The 18,242-nt window shown below is 37.0% G+C and overlaps 1 protein-coding gene and 1 long non-coding RNA gene across 2 annotated transcripts in view; both read right to left on the bottom strand.

Annotated features, from left to right (window-relative positions):
* The window catches only part of LOC117339385 (O-phosphoseryl-tRNA(Sec) selenium transferase-like), a 22,115-nt gene extending 4,757 nt beyond the window's left edge, over positions 1-17,358 (bottom strand). The window contains exons 1-10 of the mRNA XM_033900947.1: positions 17,269-17,358; positions 15,918-16,032; positions 15,414-15,568; positions 14,992-15,110; positions 14,395-14,553; positions 12,482-12,635; positions 11,884-11,986; positions 9,135-9,264; positions 8,499-8,684; positions 554-632 (exon numbers count right to left, since the gene is read on the bottom strand). Coding sequence (XP_033756838.1) covers positions 554-632; positions 8,499-8,684; positions 9,135-9,264; positions 11,884-11,986; positions 12,482-12,635; positions 14,395-14,553; positions 14,992-15,110; positions 15,414-15,568; positions 15,918-16,031 — 1,199 coding nt within the window. The 5' untranslated portion in view covers position 16,032; positions 17,269-17,358. The remainder of the gene's footprint in view (positions 1-553; positions 633-8,498; positions 8,685-9,134; positions 9,265-11,883; positions 11,987-12,481; positions 12,636-14,394; positions 14,554-14,991; positions 15,111-15,413; positions 15,569-15,917; positions 16,033-17,268) is intronic.
* On the bottom strand, positions 7,315-8,089 carry LOC117339386. The gene is made up of 3 exons (XR_004535182.1): positions 7,690-8,089; positions 7,624-7,653; positions 7,315-7,329 (listed from the first exon to the last, which is right to left on the bottom strand). It is a non-coding gene; the product is annotated as an uncharacterized LOC117339386 (long non-coding RNA).
* Positions 17,359-18,242: the final 884 nt, after the last annotated feature.

The raw sequence follows: 18,242 nt of genomic DNA, 5'->3' as shown, positions 1-18,242 counted from the left end.
TTGGTTTATAAAATAATGCTGTTTTCATATCTTGGTCACAAGTATTGTGTATATAAATTGATATTTGGAATTATGTAAGAATAAGTGATATTATACAGTCAAACCTGCTATAAAGGAAACCTCTATATAAAGGACACTTGTCTGTAAAGGACAGACTCGTTAGACCCACTCCTTCCAATTTACTATATAATTAACCTCTGTATAAAGGACACTTTTTATCTGTCCATTGGGTGTCCTTTACAGATAGGTTTGACTGTACCCCTTTAAATTTACTTTTATCAGTACATTTTCATATAGGAAATATATTTGTTAGTGTATCATGATTTTCACCCTGGAAGGTTAAATAGCTGGAGTCAAATCTGTAATATCATCTTTTTTTTTAAATTTCACAATAAGCCTGCACCTATAAACACTTTAATAAGAGTCTCAAAAATAAGGCAGTTTAAAAATAAGTTATAAAAATCTTTATTATTAAAGATTATTAGCCACAAATAATTTTCTTAAGAGTATTTACAATTATCACTGAAATCAACATCCAATGTAACTCCATTACCTTGTTCCAGATACACAGCGTGTAAACAGCTTGGAGCCGATATCAGTTGCACTGGATCCTTCTACTGCCAAAGTCATAGCTTCAAACAAGACAAATAATATTATATACATGTACAATATAATGTAGAAATATAGTCACAATCATGGCTACATGTATAAAATACACAATGTGAATACAACATAGAGCCTAATGCGTGTAGGTACACTCGGTCATAAATTCAATTATTGCATGTTGGTAAAAATAGCATGGAACAATAATTTTAAGTAATGTTTGTACTGAATTTATCCTCAAATAACATCCTACCCTATAGTGTTAAAGTTTAGTTAATTTTGGGGAGGGCTTATTTGTGACCCATTTTTAGCTTACTATTTGTAAGCTAAAATTGGGTCACAAATAAGCCCTCCTCAGCAAAAATGAAGACACGTTTATTTCAAATCATTTGCAACTCACCTAGTCACCTCATATATACTCATTTACCAGTCATTGTTACCATCATCTAAAGCAGCATGTCATGCTATGACCAATCGTCATCAATTCTACCAACTTTGCTTTTTCACTGTCAGAAGACAGAATCATACCCTTTCTCATCAGGGCAAATGATCAATTAAGTCCAAAAGCAACATGTATTGCAAAGTAAGGAATTTGGAAAGATAAAGAGGGACAGGAAAATGTTACAATACTTAGAGCACATTTTGTTTTGATTGCTTTTGTACTAGTAAATGTAACTCCTTCCAATTCATCATTCATTGTGGTTGGTAAATGTGAATGTTATTTATTTTTACAATAATTGCAAATTGCAAACAAGGGCCCAATGGGCCCAAATCGCTCACCTGCAATGCAGTGATCTTTTCATATATGGATCCTGCAGTTATTTGAAAGCATGCTACAGGACCAATATAATGTCTCTCTGCACTTTGGCTTTTCACTAAAAGTCATTTAAAGATTTAAGCATACTTGATCGACGTGACCTTGAATGAAGGTCAAGGTCATTCATTTGAACAAACTTGGTAGCCCTTCACCCCAGCATGCTACAGACCCAATATCAACTCCCTGGGACTCTTGGTTATTGAGAAGAAGTTGTTTAAAGATTTTAGCCTTTTTGACCCCTGTGACCTTGAATGAAGGTCAAGGTCATTCATTTGAACAAACTTGGTAGCCCTTTACCCCAGCATGCTACAGACCCAATATCAACTCTCTGGGACTCTTGGTTATTGAGAAGAAGTCGTTTAAAGATTTTAGCCTTTTTGACTCCTGTGACCTTGAATGAAGGTCAAGGTCATTCATTTGCACAAACTTGGTAGCCCTTCACCCCAGCATGCTACATGCCAAATATTAGGTCTTTGGGACTCTTGGTTATTGAGAAGAAGTCGTTTAAAGATTTTAGCCTTTTTGACTCCTGTGACCTTGAATGAAAGTCAAGGTCATTCATTTGAACAAACTTGGTAGCTCTTTACCCCAGCATGCTACAGGCCAAATATTAGGTCTCTGGGACTGTTGGTTATCGAGAAGAAGTCGTTTAAAGATTTTAGCCTTTTTGGCCCCTGTGAACTTGAATGAAGGTCAAGGCCATTCATTTGAACAAACTAGGTAGCCCTTCATCCCAGCATGCTACAGACCCAATATCAACTCCCTGGGACTGTTGGTTATTGAGAAGAAGTCGTTTGAAGATTTTAGCCTTTTTGACCCCTGTGACCTTGAATGAAAGTCAAGGTCATTCATTTGAACAAACTTGGTAGCTCTTTACCCCAGCATGCTACAGGCCAAATATTAGGTCTCTGGGACTGTTGGTTATCGAGAAGAAGTCGTTTAAAGATTTTAGCCTTTTTGGCCCCTGTGACCTTGAATGAAGGTCAAGGCCACTCATTTGAACAAACTAGGTAGCCCTTCATCCCAGCATGCTACAGACCCAATATCAACTCCCTGGGACTGTTGGTTATTGAGAAGAAGTCGTTTGAAGATTTTAGCCTTTTTGACCCCTGTGACCTTGAATGAAGGTCAAGGTCATTCATTTGAACAAACTTGGTAGCCCTTCACCCCAGCATGCTACAGGCCAAATATTAGGTCTCTGGGACTCTTGGTTATTGAGAAGAAGTCGTTTAAAGATTTTAGCCTTTTTGACTCCTGTGACCTTGAATGAAAGTCAAGGTCATTCATTTGAACAAACTTGGTAGCCCTTCACCCCAGCATGCTACAGACCCAATATCAACTCCCTGGGACTCTTGGTTATTGAGAAGAAGTCATTTAAAGATTTTAGCCTTTTTGACCCCTGTGACCTTGAATGAAGGTCAAGGTCATTCATTTGAACAAAATTGGTAGCCCTTTACCGCAGCATGCTACAGACCCAATATCAACTCCCTGAGACTCTTGGTTATTGAGAAGAAGTCGTTTAAAGATTTTAGCCTTTTTGACTCCTGTGACCTTGAATGAAAGTCAAGGTCATTCATTTGAACAAACTTGGGAGCCCTTCACCCCAGCATGCTACAGGCCAAATATTAGGCCTCTGGGACTCTTGGTTATTGAGAAGAAGTCGTTTAAAGATTTTAGCCTTTTTGACTACTGTGACCTTGAATGACGGTCAAGGTCATTCATTTGAACAAACTTGGTAGCCCTCCACCCCAGCATGCTACAGGCCAAATATCAACTCCCTGGGACTCTTGGTTATTGAGAAGAAGTTGTTTAAAGATTTTAGCCTTTTTGACCCCTGTGACCTTGAATGAAAGTCAAGGTCATTCATTTGAACAAACTTGGTAGCCCTTCACCCGAGCATGCTACAGACCCAATATCAACTCCCTGGGACTCTTGGTTATTGAGAAGAAGTCGTTTAAAGATTTTAGCCTTTTTGACTCCTGTGACCTTGAATGAAAGTCAAGGTCATTCATTTGAACAAACTTGGTAGCCCTTCACCCCAGCATGCTACAGACCGTATATCAAGTCCCTGGGACTCTTGGTTATTGAGAAGAAGTCGTTTAAAGATTTTAGCCTTTTTGACTCCTGTGACCTTGAATGAAGGTCAAGGTCATTCATTTGAACAAACTTGGTAGCCCTTCACCCCAGCATGCTACAGACCCAATATCAAGTCCCTGGGTCTTTTGGCTATTTAGAAGAAGTCTTCTAATTTTTTTTTTAGCCTTTTTGACTCCTGTGACCTTGAATGAAAGTCAAGGTCATTCATTTGAACAAACTTGGTAGCCCTTTACCCCAGCATGCTACAGACCCAATATCAACTCCCTGGGACTGTTGGTTGTTGAGAAGAAGTCGTTTGAAGATTTTAGCCTTTTTGACTCCTGTGACCTTGAATGAAGGTCAAGGTCATTCATTTGAACAAACTTGGTAGCCCTTCACCCCAGCATGCTACAGGCCCAATATTAGGTCTCTAGGCCTTTTGGTTATTGAGAAGAAGTTGCTTGAATGGAAAGTTGACGCCGGACGGACGGCCAGACGGCCGGACGGCCGGACGGACGGACGACGGACGGACGACGGACGCCGCGCCACGGCATAAGCTCACTTGCCCTTCGGGCAGGTGAGCTAAAAATTGATACCAACATTAATATACTAATCACTCTTGTTGGCCTAGGTGGAAGAGCAGAGCAATCCTTTCTGTGAGAGGAAACCAGAATACCAGGAGAAAAACCTGTATGTATGAACAACTGACCCCTTTGCCTTTTCCCGTCCTATTGAGGAATCAAACCCTGGCTGTCAAGGTGAAAAGCTAGTGTGTTACCACTGTGGCACTTGACCACCCTGACTGTGTTTTACAATAGAAATATTTCTTTTTAAATATGCCCTATTAAGACATACTTGGAGAGTGTTGTCTACCCATACATACATAGTGGAAACGTGACCTAGCCACGGCATGTGCTCAGAGTGTGATTTACCAATAGACACATGGTGAGGTTTGGTTTGGTTTATTTTGTTTAATGTCCTATTAACAGCTAAGGTCATTTAAGGACGGCCTCCCGTGCGTGCGACATGCATGCGTGAGGTGAGTGCGTATGTGTGTTTTGGGAAGCTGCGATATGTTCGTGTTAAGTCTCCTTGTGATAGGCCGGAACTTTTGCTGATTTATAGTGCTACCTCACTGAAGCATACTGCCGAAGACACCCAGCAGCACACCCCACCCGGTCACATTATACTGACAACGGGCGAACCAGTCGTCTCACTCCAAATATGCTGGGCGCTAAGCAGGAGTAGCAACTACCATTTTTAAAGACTCTGGTATGTCTCGGCTAGGGGACAGAACCCAAAGCCTTCCTCACAGGGGCGAACGCTCAACTAAAGGCATTGTCAAGGGAGAAATTAGGAAAAAGAAAGTTGTTAAGAAAGAAGAGTGACCAACCCATATATAGTAGGAGAGTGTATATCCACAGATAATTGGCGTAAGAATGATCTACTCATAGATATACATGGTGGAATAATGACCTACCCATAGATAGACATGGTGGAATAATGACCTACCCATAGATAGACATGGTGGAAGAATGACCTACCTATAGATAGACATGGTGGGAATAGGACCATCCAATGATGAATGAAAAGTGGGATTGTGACCTTCCCATATATACATGCATATATTGGGAAAGTGATCTACACTTGTATTGATTGTTAGTGTTACTTTCTTAAAGATGGTACCAGTGTGACCTACATATACACATAGACATATTGTGAGTGTTATTTGTTAAAGTCCAATGTATACATTTTGTATATGGTGTGAGAGTGACCTACCTATAGATATATTGTGTGAGAGTGACCTACCTATAGATATGTTGTGTGAGAGTGACCTACATGTACCTATAGATATATGGTGTGAGTGACCTACCTATAGATATATGGTGTGACAGTGACCTACCTATAGATATATGGTGTGATAGTGACCTACCTATAGGTATATGTTGTGAGAGTGACCTACCTATAGATATATGGTGTGAGAGTGACCTACCTATAGATATATGGTGTGAGAGTGACCTACCTATAGATATATGGTGTGACAGTGACCTTTATATAGATATATGGTGTGAGTGACCTACCTATAGATATATGGTGTGATAGTGACCTACCTATAGATATATGGTGTGAGTGACCTACCTATAGATATATGGTGTGAGAGTAACCTACCTATAGATACATGGTGTGAGAGTGACCTACCTATAGACATATGGTGTGAGAGTGACCTACCTATAGAAATATGGTGTGAGTGACCTACCTATAGAAATATGTTGTGAGAGTGACCTACCTATAGATATATGTTGTGAGAGTGACCTACCTATAGATATATGTTGTAAGAGTGACCTACCTATAGATATATGGTGTGAGAGTGACCTACCTATAGATATATGGTGTGAGAGTGACCTACCTATAGATATATGGTATGAGAGTGACCTACCTATAGATATATGGTGTGAGAGTGACCTACCTATAGATATATGGTATGAGAGTGACCTACCTACAGATATATGGTGTGAGAGTGACCTACCTATAGATATATGTTGTGAGAGTGACCTACCTATAGATATATGGTGTGAGAGTGACCTACCTATAGATATATGGTGTGAGAGTGACCTACCTATAGATATATGGTGTGACAGTGACCTACCTATAGATACATGGTGTGAGAGTGACTTACCTATAGATATATGGTGTAAGAGTGACCTACCTATAGATATATGGTGTAAGAGTGACCTACCTATAGATACATGGTGTGAGAGTGACCTACCTATAGATATATGGTGTAAGAGTGACCTACCTATAGATATATGGTGTGACAGTGACCTACCTATAGATATATGGTGTGAGTGACCTACCTATAGATATATGGTGAGAGTGACCTACCTATAGATATATGGTGTGAGTGACCTACCTATAGATATATGGTGTAAGAGTGACCTACCTATAGATATATGGTGTGAGAGTGACCTACCTATAGATATATGGTGTGAGTGACCTACCTATAGATATATGGTGTAAGAGTGACCTACCTATAGATATATGTTGTAAGAGTGACCTACCTATAGATATATGGTGTGACAGTGACCTACCTATAGATACATGGTGTGAGAGTGACCTACCTATAGATATATGGTGTGAGTGACCTACCTATAGATATATGGTGTAAGAGTGACCTACCTATAGATACATGGTGTGAGAGTGACCTACCTATAGATATATGGTGTGAGAGTGACCTACCTATAGATATATGGTGTGAGAGTGACCTACCTATGGATATCTGGTGTAACAGTGACCTACCTATAGATACATGGTGTGAGAGTGACCTACCTATAGATATATGGTGTGAGTGACCTACCTATAGATATATGGTGTAAGAGTGACCTACCTATAGATACATGGTGTGAGAGTGACCTACCTATAGATATATGGTGTGAGAGTGACCTACCTATAGATATATGGTGTGAGAGTGACCTACCTATGGATATATGGTGTAAGCGTGACCGACCTATAGATATATGGTGTAAGCGTGACCTACCTATAGATATATGGTGTAAGAGTGACCTACCTATAGATATATGGTGTGAGAGTGACCTACCTATAGATATATGGTGTGAGAGTGACCTACCTATGGATATATGGTGTAAGCGTGACCGACCTATAGATATATGGTGTGAGAGTTACCTACCTATAGATATATGGTGTGAGTGACCTACCTATAGATATATGGTGTAAGAGTGACCTACCTATAGATACATGGTGTGAGAGTGACCTACCTATAGATATATGGTGTGAGAGTGACCTTCCTATAGATATATGGTGTGAGAGTGACCTACCTATGGATATATGGTGTAAGCGTGACCGACCTATAGATATATGGTGTAAGAGTGACCTACCTATAGATATATGGTGTGACAGTGACCGACCTATAGATATATGGTGTGAGTGACCTACCTATAGATATATGGTGCGAGAGTGACCTGCCTATAGATATATTGTGTGAGAGTGACCTATAGATATATGGTGATAGTGACCTACCTATAGATAAATGGTATGAGAGTGACCTACATGTACCTATAGATATATGGTGTGAGAGTGACCTGCCTATAGATATATTGTGTGAGAGTGACCTATAGATATATGGTGTGAGAGTGACCTACCTATAGATAAATGGTATGAGAGTGACCTACATGTACCTATAGATATATGGTGTGAGAGTGACCTACCTATAGATATATGGTGTGAGAGTGACCTACCTATGGATATATGGTGTGAGAGTGACCTACCTATAGATATATGGTGTGATAGTGACCTACCTATAGATATATGGTGTAAGTGACCTACCTATAGATATATGGTGTGAGAGTGACCTACCTATAGATATATGGTGTGTGAGTGACCTACCTACAGATATATGGTGTGAGAGTGACCTACCTATAGATACATGGTGTGAGTGACCTACCTATAGATATATGGTGTGAGTGACCTACCTATAGACATATGGTGTGAGAGTGACCTACCTATATATATATGGTGTAAGAGTGACCTACCTATAGATATATGTTGTAAGAGTGACCTACCTATAGATATATGGTGTGAGTGACCTACCTATAAAATATATATATTGTGAGAGTGACCTACCTACAGATATATGGTATGAGAGTGACCTACCTATAGATATATGGTGTAAGAGTGACCTACCTATAGATATATGGTGTGACAGTGACCTACCTATAGATATATGGTGTGACAGTGACCTACCTATAAAATATATATATTGTGAGAGTGACCTACCTATAGATATATGGTGTGAGTGACCTACCTATAGATATATGGTGTGACAGTGACCTACCCACAGGTATAACACGTGGGAGAATGATCTACTTATAGATAAATGGTGATATTGTGACCTTCACATATACTGTATATATCGTGTGAGAGTGTATACCCATAGATAAACGTTAGGAGGATCTACCCATAGATAAATGGTTATATAATGACATACCCATAGATATATGGTTTTGGTTTATGTTTAGGAGTCTTTGTCCATGCCGGGTAGCACACTGTGACAACGAGGTTTTTAGATATGTATACAGCTCCTTCCTTTGCTTGACTAGTGCCTTGTAACCTCGTGACCCCATACTGAGTAGAGTGATAAACAGGTCCATAGTCGGTGACATTGATGCCCGCCCTGTCAAGGTATATCAACCATGATAATGAAGCAATCAATTGAAATTAGGATTTTTTTTCACTTGAAACAAACATAAATTAAATAAATCACACAATCCACTTAAATGTGGGACTAGATTTGTGTGACTCTGATCTGTTATTTGTCATTTTAAATCACCACTGAAACATTCTGTTTAGCTTGTGCACCCTCAAATACTTTTTAATCAAATTAAGCAAGGATTTAATTTCCTGTGTCTACTTAAGGTAATGGATTTAATCCACTTGTTACAGTGGAAGAGAATGTGATAGTGTGCCTCCAACAACTATGAACTAGTTATTACAACGTATAAGTGATTCCTCTATCACAATACTTAAAAATCAAAACTTTAGTATTTACAATCAATTTTTTGACGAAACAATTTCACAGTAGCTATAGACACAGGGAATGGATAACTGGAGTTACTTTACACACCAGGGTATGTTTTACTGATTTTTTCCAGTAGTTTGTCTTCAAATCCAGCAATAATGGATCCACCGACAGGCACCATGAAGTTTTTGTCTGTACTCTGGACAAACACATCCACCCTCCCTGTCCTAGCAGCCTGAAATACCAGACAAATAAACAATTTTAATCATAGAACATAATTTTTTAATCAGAGTACATAATTTTTGATGAAATGTTTTAAAACTTTTGTTCTCTTGGTTGCTTATGTAACCATGAATAAATGTATAATTGTTGCATGGGCTAACAAAGAAAGCTTGTACCCACGAAATAATTTGAAAGCTTCAAACCACAAAAGAAAGTTCACACAAATATTTCATATTATAGTGTACTGTGATTGATGTTGCAATGTAGTCTAATCATACACAGGTTATACAGCTGTGTTTAACATTATTTTACTTATTCATTAAGTGTTTCTGGTAGTGAGTATATTTGTTGTCAAAAATATTTGGGAAGATTTCACTCGTTTGACTTGCACCTGTTGCACCCATACCAAAAAAAGTTATAAAAAGTTATAACTTTTTTGTACCTTTTTGAAAACTTAGAATTTATCAATGTAACTTTTGATAACTTTTTTGGACTTAGACAATTTTAGATATAACTTTTTTGTACCTTTCTAGACTTAGAAAATATTTACAACATCTGAAAAGATTGATTATTTTCAGCAAAACAGGTATAGTCACTTTTACATGTACCATCGTATGTGATCATGTAGACAATAAAACAATATCAAGAACAAGAAACATCTTGACTCTCCTACACCGGACAAGTAGCCAATAAAGAGCAGAAACACCTCATTACAATACAATTTCACTAGATATTGTATAGTTAGTAAATTTAATGGGGCTCACAGTTGTCTCAGTCTACCTTAATTAGCTCACAGGTATAAAATTTTAGCACAACTGTGTCTTGTAAACATTCTGTAGTTAACACTTCTGTATATTTGTCAAAATAAATATTTGATGAGTATTTAGATTAATGCTATATTTTATGACTGCAGATATAGCAAATTTAAATCACCCACAAATATTACCTGAATACCATGAACAGTAGTGCATTTTAATTTAACTGGTACTTGAATAAGTTCAAATATCACAGGCACGATTACTGGTTGCCATATTTCATGTAACTGTTCATTCTGAAGTTACCAATGGTTTTACTATTGTAATTGAATTGAAAGAACAAATATATCTTTAACTAGAACTGTCGCCAGGATGGCTGACTAATACCCCCGCAATCTGCACGAGTCAATGGTGAATATATTGGAACTGTTAATTACAGGCTAACTAAGATAATCCAGTAATATAGTGACCAGTTGCCATAACAACCATAATTTTGAGAAAAAGAAAGTGGCATGCACATCTACCCATGGTCCTCTATATTTGTGTGAAGTTTCATCGGAATTGGCCCATCGGTTTAGGAGGAGTTGTCCGGACAAAATGCGTCTACAGACAGACGGACAGACGGACAACCTGATTCCAATATACCCCCCCTAACTTCGTTGCGGGGGTATAAAAACAATATTTAAGTATTGCTAGCCCCAGTGCTGTATACTTGGATAAGACTTTACCCCTATTGCTCTGGATAGCATGTGTCAAGACTTCTGTATGTTATTCAATCAAGTAGTCACCAACTACTGCAAGGAGACAGCTGCCTCAAAATGACCCTAGATGTTTATGGGACAATAAATAAAGCAAACAAACAAACAGACTGTGACTACAAGGTCTAGATGAATTGACAATATTTGAACCAATGAAGAAATGGTATTCACATTAGTCAGGAGTAGCTAAATAGTGGTGATCGAGTCTCCAAATAATCACATACAAGATAGCTGCATGTATCTAATTGTTAGTGTCAGGATAACCCATCAGAAAAACAATCCCCTGTAAAAAGGGTATCAGGAGAGACAGCTCTGGAAAACTTAAAGCTGTTATTTTCATCAATCTGATTTGGTATGAGGTATCTACGCTTACTAAAATAATCAGTCAAGTCTTTTTTATAAGTTAATTAATTATATAACTAGGTGCTATAACTATTATAAGACTCACTGGGTATATCAATTATATCCCCAAAAGGTTACAATTTCAAGTAATTGGATTTAGTTATTATTTAGTTATTACTTATCTCTTCTAACTATGAAGTCGGCTTTGGTTAATACAGATTGAAATGAGTTATCTCTCCTTATTACTTTATAAAGAGACCAACCAACCAATTGTTTTCCCATAGACTTTAGTGTTAACGTTTTGGATTATTTCATTCAAATTCTTGAATTGAATATGACGATTATGGTTTATAACAAAAGTTTAGGGTCTGATATAACACCTAATCAAAAAAAAAAGTTGGGTCCTTCAGCTCAAATTTTCTCCAGGGTAGCCATTTTGAAAATAGGTGAATTTCGCAGTAAAAATTCTCAAAAATCTTCAATGTTTACCTGTTTACTATTATTACGTGAACTTTTGGGAAAAAAACCAATCGGACTTACGAAATTTATATCAACATTTCTTATTGATAGTTACCTATCAGGCTACATATCTATTTTCTCACTTCAGAACATACTGGCCAATCAGTGACTGCCAGACATTTTATCCTTGGCTCAACATTCTATACACAAGGGCTGTTTCAAAAATATATTTTTTCAATTGGTTGGTTGTTCCCTATGTAGATAATTAGTACATTTGTAAGCATTGGTCATAAGTTATTTCCCCTAGATTATTTTTACCTGTTGTATAAGGTGAGTACACTTGGTACACTGAAGACCATAGGCATTGTTTATAAGATGTGGAATATCATTAACTTTACATATTTCTCCTATCTCTTCCAACCTACAACAAAGTTGTTTCATTTTTACTGAGAAATAAAAATGGCTGTAAATTACAGCATGAATCTATCATTTTAGACTGTTCATTTCCAGATCAAAATATCAGGCATGGTATCTCAGCACAAAAGTGTTATTAAATCACTGCTCATCAAATTTTGTTTCTTCAAGTATTACAGACAACACAGTGAGTGAAACACACCATTTCATTATTAGTTATATCAAATACTCATTATAATGTAAACTTTTGATGCATTTCCTTAAAATGTTGGTTGTTTAAAGCAATTCATATTTTCTCCATGCTCTTATATTACCATGGGCAAGGAAACTATTCTTTTGAAACAAGACTTTTGCACTTTCACCTGCATGGTATCAATTCAATTTTGTGATAGGACCAGTTACAGTATTGTTATCAGGATTACCAAGACTTGTTTAAGAGTTTGGTTACTATTCATGATACCTGTGATTAGCCAGTGATTAAGAAAAAAAAGAAGGAATGTACCTGTCTGGGGCTCGAGGTGCAAAACAGCTAGTTGTAGTAAAGATACAGAGAACATTTGATGCTCCCAGCTCCACCACCTTGTCACGGACCGCCTGTACATCTGTCCTTAACTCATCTCCCTCCAGTATATTCTCTACCACTACTGGGGTGAGACCTGTAGAAATACAAATCATATTGTTGTATTTTAATAAAATATAGATATATGGTGTTTGAAATGTTTAAATTATTTTAAAGAAATAACTTGTGGCATGTACAATCTGTGTAAAAACAATTGAGCAATATACTGAAGATGCATATTTTCTATAACTGTTTTTTTTGGAAATCAGATAAAAATGTTCTTGGCTAGCTAAGACTGGTACAAATTTCTATTTTGCACAGTGATATGGCATATGCTTATTAAGGAGATAACGAGAGGTTAGATAAAGGGTAAAGATGGCCATAACAATGTCATGCTGGGTGGATCAGCTTTAATCAAGTTGTTGACTAGTTTGTAAAACTAGAACTGTCGTCCAGAGGGCCAACTCATAACCCCCGCCCCACTGGTGAAGATTTTTCGACAAAAACCTGCTTTTAGTGAATGGGTCACCACGGCAACATAAATTTGTGGGGAAAAAAACCTGCATACATATGTACACATTATGAGTCCCTAACATTCCTGTGTATTTCAAATGAAATCGGTTGATAGCTATATAGGAGTTGTCCGAATTGTCTTGACAAAGTTTTCCACAAGAATATGGGTATTGAAACCTGGTAACCATGCATGGAAACCAAAAATTCTGTAAAGAAATATCAAGCATGCACATTTACACATGGTCCCTATCACTCCTGTGTAGTTTGACTTGAAGCAGTTCACAGGTTTATGAGGAGTTGACTGGACAAAAATCCCCCCTCACCCAAAAAACTAAGTATAATGACCTTTGTACCATGGTAATCACAAAATTACAACATGATATAGATTACACACATCTACACTGTATAAGGGTTATTGCAATAAAGTTTCGTTGAAATTCCTTCAGTAGTTAAGGAAGAGTAGCAGGGTACATTGTTGTGTCAACAGACGGACAGACGGACGGATGGACAACCGGATTCCAGTATACCCTCCCTAACTTTGTTGCGTTGAGAGTGACAGTGAGAGCTGGTAGCGGGAAAATTATGTCAAGATATTTTGTATGTGTTACATATAGTCTATACTAACTGTACTATGCTATAATATACGGAAAATAAATTCTGATCTTGTATGTATAAATACTAATAAAATTGTAAAGTTTTATAGACTCCATAGACTATAATGGCTATCGATAGAATTAAACATCCTATTTGTATAAGTAGGTACATGTACAATTAAATCAGTAGCATACGAAATGGAGTTTTTTGGTAATATCACTCTGAAAATAGGTTTGTATACGGTTGGTTCCTGGTATGATGTATGTTAAATGGCCTGTTTCAGGTAAGATAGAGAAAGGATGAATCACATTATAGGTTAATATTTGTTTTTAAAACATACAATACATGCAGTGAATAATATGGTTTGCCATATAGCTCCTTCATGATCATGTAGTATCCAAGAAGTAACGGGTGGAACCGTCATCGTAAGCTCATTGATTGTGCAATGGTATCGGGGAGGACTAATCTTGAAGGAATAAGGTCCTCGCGCAAGAAAGTCCAAATCATAAACACATTGTCAATATAATTTTTTTATATACCTATCAAGGTTTGAGAGGTTAAGTTCCCAGTATACATATAGTTAGTATATTTTTCATTAACTCCTTTCTTATTACAAAAATTAATCAATGAGGAAAGGACGAAAAAAATCCTTACTTTTATAGATATAAATCTTCTGTATGTATAAACACTGCATCATTTACAATGATCTCAAAAAGAATTTAAAATACCAATGAGTGGGAAAGATATACCTGCAGTAATGATAGACTTTATGCAAGACTTCTGGTCAATACGTGGCCATATGACAAACTTAGCATCTGGTCGACTTTGTCTGAAGGTCAGCATCGAGAGTACCATACTCATTCCTGTTGCCATAGGGACAACAAAACAGCTCTTAACAGATGGAATACCTGTTATTTTACAAACACAAATAATACTTTAAAACATGAAATGTCTGTTTCCACGAGGGTCAGACCTTTAAACTTATTTTGGGTAAAACTTTCTTGGTTGGCCCACACATAATAGTATAATGTTGATACATACAACAAAATTGATGGTACACTTGTACATTGTATTCGTATTCGTGGTTCCATTTAGCAACCATGATAACAATTAAAGTTTATACATAATAAATGTTTCAGGTTATACAATATAAAATAAAGGTTTTACATGGACTGGATATAAAAGATATTATGTGGTATCACTTAAACAATTAATATGTGACAATATGTTTGCTAATATTTACATAAAATACTATTTAATATTATATTGTGCTAACTTTTTAACAAGACTACACTGACTGTACAAGAATATTTAATCCAATCTTCTTTTTCCATAAACATTCATACCACACAGCCTGATGAGGTCCAGAGCCAAACTGTTGGCTAATTTCATTAGCAGACTTGATCCTGCTGCTTTTGGTTGTATTGCTGTGATTTCTCCTGATCGACCGATTCCATGCCCAAAACTGAAATGAAAAGAACACAAATTTGGAATGACTTTATATCACTGAAATTGACATAGTAAATGAAAAACTAAATTAATATCCAACCACTGACAATATGAAAAGCAAATGAATCAAGGATCAGTTGATATGTATTCATAGTTGGATTATTTGTAAATGTAAGATTTGATTAAGTTCCAAAACTTGTTTCCAAATCCACTGAGTCATGTAATTGCTGTTAGCTGTCTATTGTACCTCAAAAGAATGAAATAAAGTTGATATCAAATGTAAATGTGAAGTTAGAGCATGAATAAAGCTAAAATTTACTTGTAATGACGCTTTAGCACTAAAGGGGAGAAAACTCTGGCTTCCCTTTCCCCAACCCCACAATTTCCAGGAAAATTGTTACTATCCATCACAGAGAATTCCTGGAGAAGGATCTCAATTGTGAGATCACTCCAACCCTCCTCTGGCAGCTTCTTCTGTAAGAAAAAGATAAAGCAATCAAATGTTGAGACTGTAAAATGTGATATAACTGTCAACATTTCTGAGAGAAAGTGCATAACAAAACTGAACAGTTTTTTTTCAAGGCCATAAATAATTCCCTATTTAACATCTGTTGTTTTCTTGATAACAGCTAATTTATTAATTGAGCTTTCAAAATTCAACAAAAAATAAAATAAAATATAAAAAGGGTAAAAGTTAAATCTACATGTATTTTCATTCTTGTCAGGTTCTTTTACTGAAGTCAATAACAAAAGTTCAGCTATAATATTTTATTTTCAGTACAGCAATCAACTTATCCCTACATAAACAATTTAGAAAATGTACCTGTTCTAGAAGATGTCTGATCTTGTTCTGGTGGACTTGTTTGGCTTGTTGTCCCTGCTGTACATACGTTTCTGGTATCAACTTCTCACAAAGTTTATAGCAGTCACTGTCCATCCTACAATATCAACATACTTATGTAGATCACAATTGTTGAAAACTTTAACGTCACTGTGCTTGTAACCAGCTACCTTACACAGTAGTGTACATGTAGGTTTGGGAATGAAATACATTGTGTAAAGGTAGAGATCAGTATTAGGTCACCTTACTACCTCGACAGGCTAGAAGAAATTTCCCTTTAACCTTGTGATAAGATATTTGCCTCGAGAGCAACAGCCTCAGGACGAGGTTGCCAGTTCGAACTCAGTGTATATGTGGGTAGGGTATTTTTCATTACTCCTTTCTATTACAGATTCGGTACTGCTGACCACTCCAAGTGAAAGCTATGCATATGGGAGATTGATCAAGAGGCTTCCTTGCAGTTATAGAACCTGGTTTACATTTGTCTTCTGGGACGAGGACTTTATGAAGGAGGGACATGTCAAAATTGAGATTATAAGATCACATTACTTGTTCAGGCTATTGTGAATTTCTCTTTAGTCTATCATTTCTAGAGTGGTAATGTGGTGAAATGGACAAGTTGTCTTATTGGCCTATCAATGCCTAGGAGACAACTCGGCAAGTGAGTGACGCTAGCGAGAAATCTACTGTTAGTCAGTCTACAGTTAAGTGTGTCAGTGAACTGAATACACAGGGTTTTACAGCTCTGCTCACTGCCGTCTTTGTAGACCATTGTACCCCGTGTTGTGCTATCGATAACGTTCACAACAGTAGGATGTTTGCCTTGAGAGCAGATCGAAGATTTTGTTAGTTAAATCCCCAGTGGAGGCAAACTATTTTTCATCACTCCTTCCAATTACAATTGTACCTTGGTCTTTGTATTAAAAAAATAGTAGAACCCGTGGTTCAGTTCTTGATTAAAAACAAGAGGATATACTTAGATAAATAACTGCTTAACATATACATGATGATAATATTACTGCTCACCAGGACCAGTACACAGCTCTAATACTTATATTACTTTAAACAAAGGTTGGATCAGAGCAAAATTAAAAAAAGCCCGACTTGGATTCTAACACTGGACGTCCCACCTCTACTTGAGGTATACAGTTGTAAGGAGTAATGTAACTTGTAAGTTACACCATACGCTCCTCAAAATCCCGAAATCGAGCTCCTGGCCTGTGGACATTGTACTTGTTAAATAAGCTTCGCGAAACTGACCTGCCATCAATTTTGCTATAAACAGTAGGTTACTATTAAGATATACTATGTTTTGTATTATGACATTAAATACTTAGCAGACAGCTTCTGTTTTTCTTCCTCAAACGTGTTACACTGGCGTCAAGCTGGCCCGCAATAACTCAAGTTCTAGATCTACTTAGGGGCGAGTTCGATCAGCAACTATAGGTAAACTTATTTGTACTTCCGGTTCTCTTATCGGATATTCTTGTCTGGTGTAGTGTTAACTCGAAAAGGGTCCTCCTAAAGACATGAACGGACCTGAAAGGACCTGAATCTGGACCTGAATGGGTTTTAAAGGTGTTTATTGATTATAAATGTATTATTTCTCAATGTTTTATGCAAGAATGGGTGTTATTACATGTCGAAACACCATTTTCATTTGAAAAAAAAAAACAAATTTGAATGATGTTTTTTAAAGCTCGATAAATGAGTCGCTAATCGAACGACAAACACGGCGGACCTGAATGGGATCGAGTGGACCTGAACGGAGCCCAACGGCGGCTTGACTTTTTACTCAAATCAGAGACTTGTATATGAGGGAGACTGGAAACAGTCTATATATCTTACCAAATATCACCTATGCCCGGAGGTATCAGAGTGCCTCGTTCTGAAACCCAGGTGACACAGAATTCGCCGCCATATTGGCTGCATCGCCTCGTAGCGTTTCGAAACACACTGGGATTTAAAGTCTATTTTGTGGCGAAATAGACCGACATTAAACGCAAGTCACATGTTTGGTTTCTGGTTTGGTATACTTGAACAAATCGGTGTAAAGTTTGCGTTATTTCATTGATGTTAAGAGAGGTAAATTTGTCTTCAAATTAAGGTCGATATACAACAATACAAAAACTCGTATCGTGCCGTAGGTCAAAATTACCCAAACGGTCCAGGATACTCCTTTTTTTCTAGTTAAGTGAAATTTTATTTGTTGAATGTTATATTTTCTTTGACATTTTCTACATTGTTGTTCTTAATTTCAAATAGGTCAGACGTTCAGTAAATACTTTATTTTATATCAGAAAATGA

Source organism: Pecten maximus, chromosome 12 (genome assembly GCF_902652985.1).
Source record: "Pecten maximus chromosome 12, xPecMax1.1, whole genome shotgun sequence".
Classification (NCBI taxonomy): domain Eukaryota; kingdom Metazoa; phylum Mollusca; class Bivalvia; order Pectinida; family Pectinidae; genus Pecten; species Pecten maximus.
The sequence above is the reverse complement of the archived record's forward strand: the minus strand, read 5'-3'. Positions and strand labels throughout refer to the sequence as shown.